This window comes from Acipenser ruthenus, chromosome 11, assembly GCF_902713425.1.
Source record: "Acipenser ruthenus chromosome 11, fAciRut3.2 maternal haplotype, whole genome shotgun sequence".
NCBI lineage: Eukaryota > Metazoa > Chordata > Actinopteri > Acipenseriformes > Acipenseridae > Acipenser > Acipenser ruthenus.
The window spans coordinates 3941230-3959206 of NC_081199.1; the positions used below are offsets into that span (position 1 = coordinate 3941230).

General features: G+C 42.2%; 4 protein-coding genes across 5 annotated transcripts; 1 reads left to right on the forward strand and 3 right to left on the reverse strand.

The window, feature by feature from the left end:
- The first annotated feature begins 361 nt into the window (after positions 1–361).
- LOC117426574 (peroxisomal membrane protein 2-like) lies at positions 362–3852 on the forward strand. 2 transcript variants are annotated; one of them, XM_034044278.3, is made up of 6 exons: positions 491–596; positions 887–996; positions 1972–2088; positions 2347–2509; positions 3096–3215; positions 3330–3852. In XM_034044278.3, exons 2-6 carry the CDS (start codon positions 992–994, stop codon positions 3396–3398), a joined length of 474 nt encoding a protein of 157 aa, XP_033900169.1. In that variant the 5' UTR covers positions 491–596; positions 887–991; the 3' UTR covers positions 3399–3852. The 2 variants fall into 2 exon arrangements, with proteins under 2 accessions (XP_033900168.1, XP_033900169.1); XM_034044277.3 differs by lacking the exon at positions 887–996 and having other exon boundaries at positions 362–596.
- A 1610-nt stretch (positions 3853–5462) lies between these two features.
- On the reverse strand, positions 5463–7675 carry LOC131739371 (polyubiquitin-B-like). The gene is made up of 2 exons (XM_059032930.1): positions 7419–7675; positions 5463–6625 (listed from the first exon to the last, which is right to left on the reverse strand). Exon 2 carries the CDS (start codon positions 6603–6605, stop codon positions 6135–6137), a length of 471 nt encoding a protein of 156 aa, XP_058888913.1. The 5' UTR covers positions 6606–6625; positions 7419–7675; the 3' UTR covers positions 5463–6134.
- Positions 7676–10107: 2432 nt separating this feature from the next.
- LOC131739369 (polyubiquitin-B-like) lies at positions 10108–12207 on the reverse strand. Its single transcript, XM_059032927.1, has 2 exons — positions 12067–12207; positions 10108–11270 (listed from the first exon to the last, which is right to left on the reverse strand). Exon 2 carries the CDS (start codon positions 11248–11250, stop codon positions 10780–10782), a length of 471 nt encoding a protein of 156 aa, XP_058888910.1. The 5' UTR covers positions 11251–11270; positions 12067–12207; the 3' UTR covers positions 10108–10779.
- A 2348-nt stretch (positions 12208–14555) lies between these two features.
- LOC131739370 (polyubiquitin-B-like) lies at positions 14556–16645 on the reverse strand. Its single transcript, XM_059032928.1, has 2 exons — positions 16488–16645; positions 14556–15682 (listed from the first exon to the last, which is right to left on the reverse strand). The coding sequence occupies exon 2, from the start codon at positions 15660–15662 to the stop codon at positions 15192–15194; it is 471 nt and encodes a 156-aa protein (XP_058888911.1). The 5' UTR covers positions 15663–15682; positions 16488–16645; the 3' UTR covers positions 14556–15191.
- Between the last annotated feature and the right edge of the window lie 1332 nt (positions 16646–17977).

Genomic DNA, 17977 nt, shown 5'->3' on the forward strand with positions numbered 1-17977 from the left:
ACGTCAAACCAATGGAGATGAAGAAAATCAACGCTGAATCTCCAAATCCCACCCACTTTACTCTCTGACGTCAAGAGTCTCCGCCTTCTGTCAAATCATTTTAAGTCACTGGTATTTACGATTTCAGTTTTTAAAGAGATAGAGACCTATTTAGCACCAGCAAGGTTTTGAATATAATAACGCCACGCAACCCCAAACATTATTTAGTGATCATTTTGTTTTTTATTTTGAATATTAACAACAATAAAACAGGAAACAATATAAATGACCTAATTTTCAAAATGCCTGGAGTTATTTTGCTGCAGATATCGAGCAGGGTGCTTAGTATTGGTAATTACGGTAAAGGTTGCTGCTGTATCTGAAAGTGTACGGTTGAGTGGGCGTGTGTTCCCTGCTCGCATTTCCGAGTGACCAGCACCAGGCTGCCCGACTTGAATTTGACTTTTTCAACACTGTTGTTTATTGTGTGATCCGAGAGCCCGGACAATGCCCGTGGAGTCGATACCGGTGCGCGACCCTGCCTTCTACCAGCGACTGCTGCAGCAGTACCTGCTTTTGCTGAAAAAGTACCCGATCCTCACCAAATCTGTAACCAGGTGAGGATTTTGGGGGGGGTCTGGGTTTCGTTTGTTTTGTTTGTGTTTAGAGTGGCAACCCGAGATTGGAAATAAGAGCATATTTATAAGGCAGCGTTTTTTTTGTCAAATGCCTTTTCTGTCTCTAGTACCGTGTGTGTTCACTTTTCCTTTGAGTGTACCATTGCACGTGCTGTAATTGCTTTTTTGATCGAGTTTAGAGGATAGGCATCGTGGGTGCAGTGCATCCAGGAGCTCTGCCTCGGCTGTAGAGTCACACTACAGTGACACATTCTCCTGTGTGTACCCAGCACCGACTATACAGCAAACAGAGATACGTGGCAGTGCTGTCCCTGTGGATCTAGCGGTTCAAACAGTCGAGGTGACGGCTTTCCTGAAGCATATAGAAGGATGCAATGGGGTGAGCTTGGTCACACACACACACAAAACCTCCTACCCATGGGACACTTGGGGCGCTGATGCATTGCATGCAATGTACCAAAAAAAGGTACATAACTAGGCTACGGAGGCCCCACGCTAAGTTGTCGCATTTTCCAGATTGAAGATTGAAATAATATATTTTTTTTAATATCAGTTTAGACTTGGTCTTTGGGTGTTCAGTTATGGCATTCCAGCAGCAGGGTGTTTAAGCCTACCTGGGCGCTGTACTCCACATGCCCAATCAGATCCCTCATTGAGATCCGCCTCGCTCTGTTAGCTTAACAGCGGTTAGTGATTCACCCGAGGAGGGGTAGTTGAGCGCAGCACACTCTAGGTCATGTTCACGCGACTTTTTGTCTAGTGCAAGAAATCTGTGTTAATTATTCAATTAACGATGTTCACCAACCTATTTTCTTACTTCTGCACAGGAATGGGTTTCTCTGCGTGTTTCTTACAATTTCTTAGACTAAAGAGAAGGAGATGTGATCCCTTTTATTGGACTAACTGAACAATAATTAATCACAAGCTTTCAAGACCTCAAAGGTCTCTTCTTCAGGTGAAAGTAGGAAAGAGAGATTGGTGTTACAGTTTATTATAATTTTGGAAATTCCAATGTTCACTCACAATTGCTTTGCTGGTTCAAGACGATGAAACAAAAAAAGAATTGCTTTAAACTTTCAAAAGCATTTGAACCCCTCCCCTAAAGCTTTCGAAATTGTAGCTGAGCCATGTGTCTGCCTGGGGTTTAGCTGCTCTATCGGGGAGAAATATCATTGATTGCAAAGATCAGGTAGGATCAGTGAACCTGGCGTACTCAGACTGCTCACAATGGAAGTCTTGTTTGCATCCCTGTCTCTTTATACACAGAGGGCTTCACTGCCCAGTGGGTCAGTCCCCAGCTTTTCCCTGTGCTACGGAATAAATAATCCATGAAAGCTGTGCGTTGTCTCCCCAGCGGGATCCTTTCGGCTTTGGGAAACCTGCTGTCGCAAGGCTTGCGGAGGAGAGGCAAGGGGTCCAGTTTGGGGAAAGGCCTGGAATGGTTGGGACCGGCCCGCTTTGCAGCCTATGGGTAAGGTATTAGACGTTGATAACATCAATTAATTGATTGTTCAGTCTCCAGTGGGCAGGCTTGGTGGTTGATGGGTAATCCATGACCTATACTGCTGACTTTCAATTTTAAAGCGTGTTTTATTTGTTCAGTGTCTGTTATTGTATAAGATGTCATCTCGTGCGGTTTGTATTTCTAATGAAGCTACATTTTCAAAGTGAATATGGGATTGCTCCACGCATCAGTCTGTGCCTCTCTCTCCCTTCCCCTGTCTCCCAGACTGTGTGTCACCGGGCCTGTCAGCCACTATTTCTACCAGTGCCTGGAGCTGCTTGTCCCCTCCTCGGCCTCGCACTGTGTCCTGAAGAGGCTGCTGCTGGACCGGCTCATCTTCGCCCCCGCCTTCCTCCTGGTCTTCTTCCTGGCCATGAACTTCCTAGAGGTGAGACGCCTTCCTCCGGGAAACAAATTCCACGCAGACATCCTACTCGTCTAAATAGTTCCCCATAAACGAGGCTTTGCTTAAGAATCAAATAAAAACGCCAGTCTTGTTTTTCCTTAACTTTCGTCCTTGATGCCTTTGGGGTTAAGAATAATACATTATAATTGTATGGGAGAGAGAGAGAGAGAGAGAGGAGGAGGAGGAGGAGGAGGAGGAGGAGGAGGAGGGGCTCACAGCTACAGTGTGGGATCCTGTAGTTCTCCCAAGGGAGAGGGGTCTATTGGCAATACAAACTGTGTACATTCAAAGTCCACTGAGATTGGGAAGTTTACCCTCTATCTCAAAGAAAAAGTACACAGTGCAACAAACTAGGAATGTTATTGTGCAAGGGTTGCTATTCCAGAAGGAAGACTTCTGTTTTATGTGTGTGGAGTACCTGTACCATTTTGGCCAGGCTGCTTGTGTAAATGCGTGTCGCAATGAGTTATTGGACTTTGTTAAAAGGGTTTATTGATTTTGGACTTATCCTCTGGTTGCCCTGTGTCTCTCGGGCTGCAGCCTTCCTGACTGTGTCACTGTGTTACAGGGTAAGAGCTGGGCTGCATTCCAGAACAGGGTCAGGACTGAGTACTGGTCAGCCCTCAAGATGAACTGGAAAGTGTGGACCCCGTTCCAGTTTATCAACATCAACTATGTACCTGTGCAGGTAGGCACTGCGGTAGGGGGAGGGAGGGCCATGGGGTCCTCTTATTTTGTGAGAGCCCACGCTGTTCAGTAATGGCTCACAGAACGTGACAGCATGATTCTCTTTTCTGTGCAGTTCCGGGTCCTGTTTGCCAACCTTGTGGCCTTGTTTTGGTACGCCTACCTGGCCTCAGTGAGGAAGTGATGTCACCAGCACCTGCACCAATCAGACGGAATAGAGGTTTTGAAGCGTTTGTGCAAAGCCTGGTTTTAACAGCCAGCTCTCCGGGGTTGAAGGGTATTAATACACAAGACAGCCAAGAGCCTGGGGTACCAGCACGCTATCAGAAACCTAGCAACAGTAACTAACGACAACTGACTGTGATGGTGAAGTGGGCCGTTCTCTCCTGAATATCAGGGGTATCAAACTGGCCCAATTAACACTATGGGCAGGAACAGAAACCTGGAGGGGAATGTGGAATTGGAAAAATCATTAGATAAACTAAATATGGTTTTGTGCCATACTGAAGAATTATGGGAACTGTAGTTAACTGACTGGCTAACAAAGATGTCTGGTATTTACAAATGTAAGTCCCCTCTTTCTATTTTTTAGGTAGGTGTTTCTTATAAAATGTTAATAAAAACAGTGACTGCCTATACATTGCAGATTTCATTTAATATCTTCTACGGACGTTTGGAAGCAGGTTAAAAGTGTTGCGTGCCCCGTGGCTAAAACTACCTTTGAGATATAAATCAACTATATAAACAAGGACTGCCTTATTACTGTATGAAAAGGTAAACTAAACTATGTAGGGATAATTAAACTACGCCCAGTCATATAGTATAAGATTTTTAATGATGTTATGGTGTTACAGCTGTGAAATCTGACTTGTATATAGTTTACTTGCACCATGTTTCAGTGTGCTCACACAGGCTCTCCACCAGCTCCAGCTGCAGTTTACCATCCAACCTGCAGCCAGGTGTGACACGAAGGTCACACATCATGATGTCACAGGAAGTGTTTGTGTGGAACTGTGTTTGGAGAATGCAAACTGCTGTCTTCACATCACGCTCACCGATGTTTCAGCTTTGAGTTTCATACTTTACTGCCGTTTCTTCTCAAACTTCATAAATACACAAATACAGGTAGCTAAACCACTGTTATTAAACTAGAGGCTCATTTAGGCTGATTTGCGTTCATTCCAAAAAGGTTAATAAGGTTAGCCAATGAGAGGTTTAATGTCATGGGGTTTCAAATATCCCTTGTTTACCAGGTGACGTGTGAAAGTTTCTGTTTTCGTTGTGGGCGGCGCTGTGTAAAAGGTTCATATTTGTTGTTATACTGAGATTGGAAAGTCAGTTTGTGTTTCTCTGTAAAGGTCAGGCCAGGTAAGCAGCATGAATCACACTCAAGAGCAATCCTCTGGTCCTACCAGGGAGTTTCCACACTTAGATTGGAACATTTCTGTTTTACATCTTTCAAATTGTTGTCAATGGTATAACACATCTTCCTAATGTATGCACTCTACTGTGTTGCAAAGTTACTTTGTCCAATATATATATATATATATATATATATATATATATATATATATATATATAGAATCATACTTTACTGCCGTTTCTTCTCAAACTTCATAAATACACAAGTAAACACTCCTGCTTCTGAGATAGCGTGTGTGCTGAAGTTGTTGCTTGAACTACCACAAAGCGACCACAGGGTGGCAGTCATTTTCTAGAATTGAGAAAGATAATGCGTGAACACACAGGCATTGATCATAACATAACTCTGCGTTTGAGAAGAGCCCATCTTGAACTCAAGCAGTGCTCCATTTTATGTGATACTAAATATACATTTTGATTTGGTGATGCTATTAGTAGTAGTAGTAGTACTATTATTATTAGTAGTAGTAGTAGTTGTAGTAGTAGTATTTTAAATGGTAAACTTTAAAGAGTGGTGTTCTGATACATGACGTATCAGGTTGTAATTCAATATTACATCCAGGGCTCTGTTCACTTTAAGGACTATTTTGTTAAGAGCTGTTTATCTAAAGATTACTTAAAACCAGGTTTACAGTTCATGACCACCTTTTCAACGAGGATAGATGAGAAGTTAATTCTGATTTATAAAATTAACCATTCAACAAGTTCTGTGTATACCCACCCCACCCCCCCAGACACATACACCCCACCCTACCCCACACACCCACCCACCCCACACACCCAGACACTCAGTCACATCAGTAAGAGTCAACCCTGATGAAACAGGTTCAGCCTTTTTAAATTTTTAAATAGTTTTTTTTATTTAATTGCAAAGCTATACACAAATAAAACGTTACACACTCAAAAGATATCATTTTTAAAACAGGGACACATTATTAATTGTTACGATCTTTGACACCCAGCAGATGAGCCACGTTTAGGAGAGCTGCATGGCCCTGATCAGCTGAATCTCTCAGTAGTGAGAGGCGAAGGCGCTGACATCACAATGCAGTTGGCGTCTGTCCAAAGCTCTAGTTGTGCCTGCTTTGGGAAGTGATACATCAAGACAATCTTCTGATTCTGCATTAGAGCCTGGGGCTGCCATAAGAGTAGAAAAGGACAATACCAAGATTGCCTCCCCTGGAAACTGGCTGCCAGCCCGGCCAATGGGATTGTGCAAACTAGCAAGCATTCACAACTTTTTTTTTTTTTTTTTTTAAGGTGATCTTTTTAAACGGTTGTGCTGGGGGATGCCAACCACATTATAGAGCTCCTTAGCTTAGGGAATGCATCAAGTATTTTAATACACAAACAATAACTTAAAAAAAACAAGAAAAACAAATTGTCATAAACTTAAGGATAATCAGTAGTGCTGTAATTATGCTTTTATAAGATCAGGTCCATGGTGTAATTCAAACATGATAAGCATCTCTGGAAGGCACTGGACGCAGCGCTGCGCTTAGCCTCCTCTCAGACGCAGGTTCAAGGTGATGGTAGTATTGGGGCTGATGTTGTAATCCTCCAATTTCCTGCCGTCCTGAAGTGTCTTGGATTGACAGACGAGCACCTGTTGCTCCGGTGGAACCCTTTCCACCCGATAAACCTTCTGCCGGAACTCGGTGACCGTCTCCCCCGGGAAGATCTCGTATGTATGCGTCTGGCCCTTGTCATTCCGCAAGAAGACTTGCATGGACTTGGGCTCGGTGACCAGCACCAGCACGGTGTCTCCGTGCTCCAGCCCGCACTCGCTCAGCCGCCTCCCCTCGTCTTCCAGCTCTTTGCGCCCGTTCTTCTGCATCGCCAGTTTCTGCCGGAACGCTGGAACACTGACCCGACGCTCGATCTCCTGCTTCAGCTGCCCCACTGTGGCGCTGGGATCCATTTCCACGGGGTAACAAGTCCCCGTCAAGGTCGTGACTTTAATCTGCATCTTCACTTCGAGGATAAGCGCTGCGGATGGGAGAGAAAGAGAATGAAGATGCGTTCATTATTTAGATCTGCGGAACGGGCGATCAGTTGCTATCATCTCATTTAGTTTAGGTTTTTCAGTTCAGGAGAAAATATGTTTACTATTACACTAGCCTGCCTCCCAGTCTCTCAGATCGAATCCCTATTACATTCCGCCTCCCAGTCCCTCAGCTCTACCAATAAGAGCCAGTCCCTTAAGTCTACGCAATAAGTCACACTGCTTCCCAGTCCCTCAGCTCTAAGCACTAAGCCAAACAGCACCTCAGCCTCTCTCTTCTGTAAAATCATCTAAAGGAAGAGCGCACAGGACCGCGCTGCCTCCGCTATAGTGACTCCCGGACTGTATTACATGTTCTATTCGGATTCAGGGACACTAGTAATTGACAAAGGCTTTGATTTTAGAGTTTAACCCGATAAAAAACGATTCAACCCCAAAATATAGCTATTAGTATTATAACGTATTTAATGTGTAACTATTATAGAACAAAGTTGCTTCATAGAGAGATATATTACAGGTAATTACATCATCATTCAAAATACGTGAATCGATATAGCACATTCAAATCACATTGTAATTATAACTAATATTGTGATATTTTGAAATAAATGTAATGGTGTAGTATAGGCTACTTTTAGACACATCTACTCTTTTAGTGCACATGCCCAGCCTACTGCCTTTCCAGTTTGTTAACTCTAAGGTGTTACAATACATACTTTAAGAATACATTTAAAATAATAATAATAATAACGGTAATAAAAATCTCACACTGCATACCTTCGAGTTAGACGGTGTTGTCTCTCGTGCGGTAATGTAATATTGACGGCGGGTTGTATTGTTCTCTCTCTTAGTTTTTCTGCTCCCAGTTCAGTTCAGGTGCGCTGTTTCAGGTCCTTCTCTCTGCCCTGTCCGCTATTCGCCTCTGGGTTTTAAACAGTTGAATTCCTCTTAGCTCCGCCCTCTTGTTTGCATCACGTGCTGGAAGATTCGGTTTTCAAACGCAGCAAAGGCTTTCGGTTTCCAATTCCCCGGCCGCTCTGTGTCTGAAGTCCGGGATAACGTTATGACACCTGAACAGTGGAAATGACGCAGAAGATAGCTGAGGTTTTCAAACACTGTATTTCAGCTTTACTTTTTAGTGTTATTATTATTTTTTATTTTTCATTACATGTATTCATTTAACTATACACACGATTTAATTATTATTATTTATTTCTTAGCTGATGCCCTTATCCAGGGCGACTTACAATTGTTACAAGATATCACATTATTTTTACATACAATTACATTATTATTTTTACATGCAATTATCAATTTATACAGTTGGGTTTTTAATGGAGCAATCTAGGTAAAGTACCATGCTCAAGGGTACAGCAGCAGTGTCCCACACCTGGGATTGAACCCACGACCCTCCGGTCAAGAGTCCAGAGCCCTAACCACTACTCCACACTTCCTTTCTTCAAAACGAGTCCACTATTTCAACCTAGAACAGGGTCCCCGACACCAAGGTGCCAAAGGTATGAACAGGCTTTATTTTTAGCCATAGTGTTTGTCTGCTTGACTGTGTCATAGTTTGATCTCATATTTAAAAGCAGTATTGAGTCGATGCAGCTGTGTGATGCATCATCATAGTGGAGAGGACTGATCTGTACTCCAGTATGATCAAGATGCATTTCCCAGCTTATATAGAAGCTCTCAGGGCACCTGACACAGTGCACAGGTTTTTTTTTTTCCACAGACTACATTTCTTTTAGTATTCCTGGCTATTTTATGACTGAGGATTTGAAGTTTTTAAAGGTTTTCCGACACAGAGAGGAAATGCAAAACAGCCAAGAGGGGAATTCCTGATGCGAGCCGTCACAAATACCAGCAGATACCTGCTGAGCAGAGGATGACGTCATCGTGCACGGAGCCCTGATAAGCAGGAGAAAGAAAACGGAAACAGAACGTGCTGAAGAAGCAAGCTGAGACTTGTACAGGTGAATGCTGAAGTGGATATGAGTCTGCAGCTGATATCAACTTATAAATATATATGGTGGTGTCTGATTAGCTCAAAAACTCCAGGGTGTTAAAATATGGTCTATTATACTTAGTAGATATTTGCATGACATGTCAAGTAGTACTTTACAATTAGAAGGAAAGTGTTAAATTGATGCCTATAATTGTTATTAGAGTTTCATGCAGTTTTGCATTGGTCTTATACCCCACGCCACTAGTATTCATTGTGTACCATTTACCTTTAGTCAGAGATAATACGTGTATCACCACTTGTTCCAGGACTCCGGGTGACCCTGGGGTATGCAGGGTAGGTGCAATCCAGGGCTATCCCCGCTCTGTAAAACACTGATCACATCCAGTGTCTTTACCCCTGTGCGGAGGTTCCTCAGATCACCCCTCAGGTAGCTAAACCACTGTTATTAAACTAGAGGCTCATTTAGGCTGATTTGCGTTCATTCCAAAAAGGTTAATAAGGTTAGCCAATGAGAGGTTTAATGTCATGGGGTTTCAAATATCCCTTGTTTACCAGGTGACGTGTGAAAGTTTCTGTTTTCGTTGTGGGAGGCGCTGTGTGAAAGGTTCATATTTGTTGTTATACTGAGATTGGAAAGTCAGTTTGTGTTTCTCTGTAAAGGTCAGGCCAGGTAAGCAGCATGAATCACACTCAAGAGCAATCCTCTGGTCCTACCAGGGAGTTTCCACACTTAGATTGGAATATTTTTGTTTTACATCTTTCAAATTGTTGTCAATGGTATAACACATCTTCCTAATGTATGCACTCTTTACTGTGTTGCAAAGTTACTTTGTCCAAAATATGATATATATATATATATATATATAATCATACTTTACTGCCGTTTCTTCTCAAACTTCATAAATACACAAGTAAACACTCCTGCTTCTGAGATAGCGTGTGTGCTGAAGTTGTTGCTTGAACTACCACAAAGCGACCACAGGGTGGCAGTCATTTTCTGTAATTGAGAAAGATAATGCGTGAACACACAGGCATTGATCATAACATAACTCTCTTCATTTGAGAAGAGCCCATCTTGAACTCAAGCAGTGCTCCATTTTATGTGATTCTAAATATACATTTTGATTTGGTGATGCTATTAGTAGTAGTAGTACTACTATTATTATTAGTAGTAGTAGTAGTAGTTGTAGTAGTAGTATTTTAAATGGTAAACTTTAAAGAGTGGTGTTCTGATACATGACGTTTCAGGTTGTAATTCAATGTTACATCCAGGGCTATGTTCACTTTAAGGACTATTTTGTTAAGAGCTGTTTATCTAAAGATTACTTAAAACCAGGTTTACAGTTCATGACCACCTTTTCAATGAGGATAGATGAGAAGTTAATTCTGATTTATAAAATTAACCATTCAACAAGTTCTGTGTATACCCACCCCACCCCACCCCACACACCCAGACACTCACTCACATCAGTAAGTCAACCCTGATGAAACAGGTTCAGCCTTTTTAAATTTTTAAATAGTTTTTTTTATTTAATTGAAAAGCTATACACAAATAAAACGTTACACACTCAAAAGATATCATTTTTAAAACAGGGACACATTAATTGTTACGATCTTCGACACCCAGCAGATGAGCCACGTTTAGGAGAGCTGCATGGCCCTGATCAGCTGAATCTCTCAGCAGTGAGAGGCGAAGGCGCTGACATCACAATGCAGTTGGCGTCTGTCCAAAGCTCTAGTTGTGCCTGCTTTGGGAAGTGATACATCAAGACAATCTTCTGATTCTGCATTAGAGCCTGGGGCTGCCATAAGAGTAGAAAAGGACAATACCAAGATTGCCTCCCCTGGAAACTGGCTGCCAGCCCGGCCAATGGGATTGTGCAAACTAGCAAGCATTCACAACTTTTTTTTTTTTTTTTTTTTTTAAGGTGATCTTTTTAAACGGTTGTGCTGGGGGATGCCAACCACATTATAGAGCTCCTTAGCTTAGGGAATGCAGCAAGTATTTTAATACACAAACAATAACTTAAAAAAAACAAGAAAAACAAATTGTCATAAACTTAAGGATAATCAGTAGGGCTGTAATTATGCTTTTATAAGATCAGGTCCATGGTGTAATTCAAACATGATAAGCATCTCTGGAAGGCACTGGACGCAGCGCTGCGCTCAGCCTCCTCTCAGACGCAGGTTCAAGGTGATGGTAGTATTGGGGCTGATGTTGTAATCCTCCAATTTCCTGCCGTCCTGAAGCGTCTTGGATTGACAGACGAGCACCTGTTGATCCGGTGGAACCCTTTCCACCCGATTAACCTTCTGCCGGAACTCGGTGACCGTCTCCCCCGGGAAGATCTCGTATGTATGCGTCTGGCCCTTGTCATTCCGCAAGAAGACTTGCATGGACTTGGGCTCGGTGACCAGCACCAGCACGGTGTCTCCGTGCTCCAGCCCGCACTCGCTCAGCCGCCTCCCCTCGTCTTCCAGCTCTTTGCGCCCGTTCTTCTGCATCGCCAGTTTCTGCCGGAACGCTGGAACACTGACCCGACGCTCGATCTCCTGCTTCAGCTGCCCCACTGTGGCGCTGGGATCCATTTCCACGGGATAACAAGTCCCCGTCAAGGTCGTTACTTTAATCTGCATCTTCACTTCGAGGATAAGCGCTGCGGATGGGAGAGAAAGAGAATGAAGATGCGTTCATTATTTAGATGTGCGGAACTATAGGGCGATCAGTTGTTATCATTTCATTTAGTTTAGGTTTTTCAGTTCAGGAGAAAATATGTTTACTATTACACTAGCCTGCCTCCCAGTCTCTCAGATCGAATCCCTATTACATTCCGCCTCCCAGTCCCTCAGCTCTACCAATAAGAGCCAGTCCCTTAAGTCTACGCAATAAGTCACACTGCTTCCCAGTCCCTCAGCTCTAAGCACTAAGCCAAACAGCACCTCAGCCTCTCTCTTCTGTAAAATCATCTAAAGGAAGAGCGCACAGGACCGCGCTGCCTCCGCTATAGTGACTCCCGGACTGTATTACATGTTCTATTCGGATTCAGGGACACTAGTAATTGACAAAGGCTTTGATTTTAGAGTTTAACCCGATAAAAAACGATTCAACCCCAAAATATAGCTATTAGTATTATAACGTATTTAATGTGTAACTATTATAGAACAAAGTTGCTTCATAGAGAGATATATTACAGGTAATTACATCATCATTCAAAATACGTGAATCGATATAGCACATTCAAATCTCATTGTAATTATAACTAATATTGTGATATTTTGAAATAAATGTAATGGTGTAGTATAGGCTACTTTTAGACACATCTAATCTTTTAGTGCACGTGCCCAGCCTAATGCCTTTCCAGTTTGTTAACTCTAAGGTGTTACAATACATACTTTAAGAATAAATTTAAAAAATAATAATAATAACGGTAATAAAAATCTCACACTGCATACCTTAGAGTTAGACGGTGTTGTCTCTCGTGCGGTAATGTAATATTGACGGCGGGTTGTATTGTTCTCTCTCTTAGTTTTTCTGCTCCCAGTTCAGTTCAGGTGCGCTGTTTCAGGTCCTTCTCTCTGCCCTGTCCGCTATTCGCCTCTGTGTTTTAAACAGTTGAATTCCTCTTAGCTCCGCCCTCTTGTTTGCATCACGTGCTGGAAGATTCGGTTTTCAGACGCAGCAAAGGCTTTCGGTTTCCAATTCCCCGGCAGCTCTGTGTCTGAAGTCCGGGATAACATTATCACACCTGTTTGTTTCACAGTTTCAATGCAATTAACATCAACACCATAACGCATAATCATACTGAGCCCTAACCACTACTCCACACTTCCTTTCTTCAAAACGATTCCACTATTTCAACCTAGAACAGGGTCCCCGACACCAAGGTGCCAAAGGTATGAACAGGCTTTATTTTTAGCCATAATGTTTGTCTGCCTGACTGCGTCATAGTTTGATCTCATATTTAAAAGCAGTATTGAGTCGATGCAGCTGTGTGATGCATCATCATAGTGGAGAGGACTGATCTGTACTCCAGTATGATCAAGATGCATTTCCCAGCTTATACAGAAGCTCTCAGGGCACCTGACACAGTGCACAGGTTTTTTTTTTTTCCACAGACTACATTTCTTTTAGTATTCCTGGCTATTTTATGACTGAGGATTTGAAGTTTTTAAAGGTTTTCCGACACAGAGAGGAAATGCAAAACAGCCAAGAGGGGAATTCCTGATGCGAGCCGTCACAAATACCAGCAGATACCTGCTGAGCAGAGGATGACGTCATCGTGCACGGAGCCCTGATAAGCAGGAGAAAGAAAACGGAAACAGAACGTGCTGAAGAAGCAAGCTGAGACTTGTACAGGTGAATGCTGAAGTGGATATGAGTCTGCAGCTGATATCAACTTATAAATATATATGGTGGTGTTTGATTAGCTCAAAAACTCCAGGGTGTTAAAATATGGTCTAATATACTTAGTAGATATTTGCATGACATGTCAAGTAGTACTTTACAATAAGAAGGAAAGTGTTAAATTGATGTCTATAATTGTTATTAGAGTTTCATGCAGTTTTGCATTGGTCTTATACCCCACGCCACTAGTATTCATTGTGTACCATTTACCTTTAGTCAGAGATAATACGTGTATCACCACTTGTTCCAGGACTCCGGGTGACCCTGGGGTATGCAGGGTAGGTGCAATCCAGGGCTGTCCCCGCTCTGCAAAACACTGATCACATCCAGTGTCTTTACCCCTGTGCGGAGGTTCCTCAGATCACCCCTCAGGTAGCTAAACCACTGTTATTAAACTAGAGGCTCATATAGGCTGATTTGCGTTCATTCCAAAAAGGTTAATAAGGTTAGCCAATGAGAGGTTTAATGTCATGGGGTTTCAAATATCCCTTGTTTACCAGGTGACGGGTGAAAGTTTCTGTTTTCGTTGTGGGCGGCGCTGTGTAAAAGGTTCATATTTGTTGTTATACTGAGATTGGAAAGTCAGTTTGTGTTTCTCTGTAAAGGTCAGGCCAGGTAAGCAGCATGAATCACACTCAAGAGCAATCCTCTGGTCCTACCAGGGAGTTTCTACACTTAGATTGGAACATTTCTGTTTTACATCTTTCAAATTGTTGTCAATGGTATAACACATCTTCCTAATGTATGCACTCTTTACTGTGTTGCAAAGTTACTTTGTCCAAAATATGATATATATATATATATATATATATATATAATCATACTTTACTGCGGTTTCTTCTCAAACTTCATAAATACACAAGTAAACACTCCTGCTTCTGAGATAGCGTGTGTGCTGAAGTTGTTGCTTGAACTACCACAAAGCGACCACAGGGTGGCAGTCATTTTCTGTAATTGAGAAAGATAATGCGTGAACACACAGGCATTGATCATAACATAACTCTCTTCATTTGAGAAGAGCCCATCTTGAACTCAAGCAGTGCTCCATTTTATGTGGTACTAAATATACATTTTGATTTGGTGATGCTATTAGTAGTAGTAGTAGTAGTAGTAGTACTATTATTATTATTATTAGTAGTTGTAGTAGTTGTAGTAGTAGTATTTTAAATGGTAAACTTTAAAGAGTGGTGTTCAGATACATGACGTTTCAGGTTGTAATTCAATATTACATCCAGGGCTCTGTTCACTTTAAGGACTATTTTGTTAAGAGCTGTTTATCTAAAGATTACTTAAAACCAGGTTTACAGTTCATGACCACCTTTTCAACGAGGATAGATGAGAAGTTAATTCTGATTTATAAAATTAACCATTCAACAAGTTCTGTGTATACCCACCCCCCCCCCCCCCCAGACACATACACCCCATCCTACCCCACACACCCACCCACCCCACACACCCAGACACTCACTCACATCAGTAAGAGTCAACCCTGATGAAACAGGTTCAGCCTTTTTACATTTTTAAATAGTTTTTTTTATTTAATTGTAAAGCTATACACAAATAAAACGTTACACACTCAAAAGATATCATTTTTAAAACAGGGACACATTAATTGTTAAGATCTTTGACACCCAGCAGATGAGCCACGTTTAGGAGAGCTGCATGGCCCTGATCAGCTGAATCTCTCAGTAGTGAGAGGCGAAGGCGCTGACATCACAATGCAGTTGGCGTCTGTCCAAAGCTCTAGTTGTGCCTGCTTTGGGAAGTGATACATCAAGACAATATTCTGATTCTGCATTAGAGCCTGGGGCTGCCATAAGAGTAGAAAAGGACAATACCAAGATTGCCTCCCCTGGACACTGGCTGCCAGCCCGGCCAATGGGATTGTGCAAACTAGCAAGCATTCACAACTTTTTTTTTTTTTTTTTTTTTTTAAGGTGATCTTTTTAAACGGTTGTGCTGGGGGATGCCAACCACATTATAGAGCTCCTTAGCTTAGGGAATGCATCAAGTATTTTAATACACAAACAATAACTTAAAAAAACAAGAAAAACAAATTGTCATAAACTTAAGGATAATCAGTAGGGCTGTAATTATGTTTTTATAGATCAGGTCCATGGTGTAATTCAAAGATGATAAGCATCTCTGGAAGGCACTGGACGCAGCGCTGCGCTTAGCCTCCTCTCAGACGCAGGTTCAAGGTGATGGTAGTATTGGGGCTGATGTTGTAATCCTCCAATTTCCTGCCGTCTTGAAGCGTCTTGGATTGACAGACGAGCACCTGTTGCTCCGGTGGAACCCTTTCCACCCGATAAACCTTCTGCCGGAACTCGGTGACCGTCTCCCCCGGGAAGATCTCGTATGTATGCGTCTTGCCCTTGTCGTTCCGCAAGAAGACTTGCATGGACTTGGGCTCGGTGACCAGCACCAGCACGGTGTCTCCGTGCTCCAGCCCGCACTCGCTCAGCCGCCTCCCCTCGTCTTCCAGCTCTTTGCGCCCGTTCTTCTGCATCGCCAGTTTCTGCCGGAACGCTGGAACACTGACCCGTCGCTCGATCTCCTGCTTCAGCTGCCCCACTGTGGCGCTGGGATCCATTTCCACGGGGTAACAAGTCCCCGTCAAGGTCGTTACTTTAATCTGCATCTTCACTTCGAGGATAAGCGCTGCGGATAGGAGAGAAAGAGAATGAAGATGCGTTCATTATTTAGATGTGCGGAACTATAGGTTGACCAGTTGTTATCATTTCATTTAGTTTAGGTTTTTCAGTTCAGGAGAAAATATGTTTACTATTACACTAGCCTGCCTCCCAGTCTCTCAGATCGAATCCCTATTACATTCCGCCTCCCAGTCCCTCAGCTCTACCAATAAGAGCCAGTCCCTTAAGTCTACGTAATAAGTCACACTGCATCCCAGTCCCTCAGCTCTAAGCACTAAGCCAAACAGCACCTCAGCCTCTCTCTTCTGTAAAATCATCTAAAGGAAGAGCGCACAGGACCGCGCTGCCTCCGCTATAGTGACTCCCGGACTGTATTACATGTTCTATTCGGATTTAGGGACACTAGTAATTGACAAAGGCTTTGATTTTAGAGTTTAACCCGATAAAAAACGATTCAACCCCAAAATATAGCTATTAGTATTATAACGTATTTAATGTGTAACTATTATAGAACAAAGTTGCTTCATAGAGAGATATATTACAGGTAATTACATCATCATTCAAAATACGTGAATCGATATAGCACATTCAAATCTCATTGTAATTATAACTAATATTGTGATATTTTGAAATAAATGTAATGGTGTAGTATAGGCTGCTTTTAGACACATCTAATCTTTTAGTGCACGTGCCCAGCCTACTGCCTTTCCAGTTTGTTAACTCTAAGGTGTTACAATACATACTTTAAGAATAAATTTAAAATAATAATAATCTCATTTAAAAAAGGTAATACAAAATCTCACACTGCATACCTTCGAGTTAGACGGTGTTGTCTCTCGTGCGGTAATGTAATATTGACGGCGGGTTGTATTGTTCTCTCTCTTAGTTTTTCTGCTCCCAGTTCAGTTCAGGTGCGCTGTTTCAGGTCCTTCTCTCTGCCCTGTCCGCTATTCGCCTCTGGGTTTTAAACAGTTGATTTCCTCTTAGCTCCGCCCTCTTGTTTGCATCACGTGCTGGAAGATTCGGTTTTCAAACGCAGCAAAGGCTTTCGGTTTCCAATTCCCCGGCCGCTCTGTGTCTGAAGTCCGGGATAACATTATGACACCTGTTTGTTTCACAGTTTCAATGCAATTAACATCAACACCATAACGCATAATGATACTGAACAGTGGAAATGACGCAGAAGATAGCTGAGGTTTTCAAACACTGTATTTCAGCTTTACTTTTTAGTGTTATTATTATTTTTTATTTTTCATTACATGTATTCATTTAACTATACACACGATTTAATTATTATTATTTATTTCTTAGCTGATGCCCTTATCCAGGGCGACTTACAATTGTTACAAGATATCACATTATTTTTACATACAATTACATTATTATTTTTTGCATACAATTACCCATTTATACAGTTGGGTTTTTAATGGAGCAATCTAGGTAAAGTACCATGCTCAAGGGTACAGCAGCAGTGTCCCCCACCTGGGATTGAACCCACGACACTCTGGTCAAGAGTCCAGAGCCCTAACCACTACTCCGCACTGCTGCCCAAGCCAGTATTGTCTTGTTGTAAAAGTCAGTCCTTGCAAGGTCTATCTGTCTATCTATCTATCTATCTATCTATACAGCTTCTAGTACTGCTTTACAGATTGTTGTGAATTTTGTCCACAGTACCAGTAGATTGCAGGTTGATTGCTGAGCAGGGAGAGAACATGTGTCTGTATCCACGGACACTCTTACCTGCGTGCTCAGGGTAACTCCAGATCTCCTCCCTTTCCTCAAAACCACAGCGAGCTGACACTTACCTTTTCCTAGCCTGATGCTGGAAACCCCCTTGCACGATTATCTGCACTTATTTTTAGACCAGGTATTTATAATGCTTTTAAACAAATACTATAGTGAGAAGAATGCAAATAATATTTGTCTGCTTGACTGCGTCATAGTTTGATCTCATATTTAAAAGCAGTATTGAGTCGGTGCAGCTGTGTGATGCATCATCATGGTGCAGAGGACTGATCTGTACTCCAGTATGATCAAGATGCATTTCCCTGCTTATACAGAAGCTCTCAGGGCACCTGACACAGTGCACAGGTTTTTTTTTTTCTTTTAGTATTACTGTTTATGATGATTTGAAGTTGTTTTAGGTTTTACTTTAATTAAGTTGAGTTCTTTCTTGATTAACCAGAATGGGAAGCCAGATTAGTGTCAACATCTCAAGGGCGTTCTGGAATACAGCAGAAGCACACAATTCAGACCAGCGACAAGCACAGCCAATCACACGCCAGCACAGAGAGGAAATGCA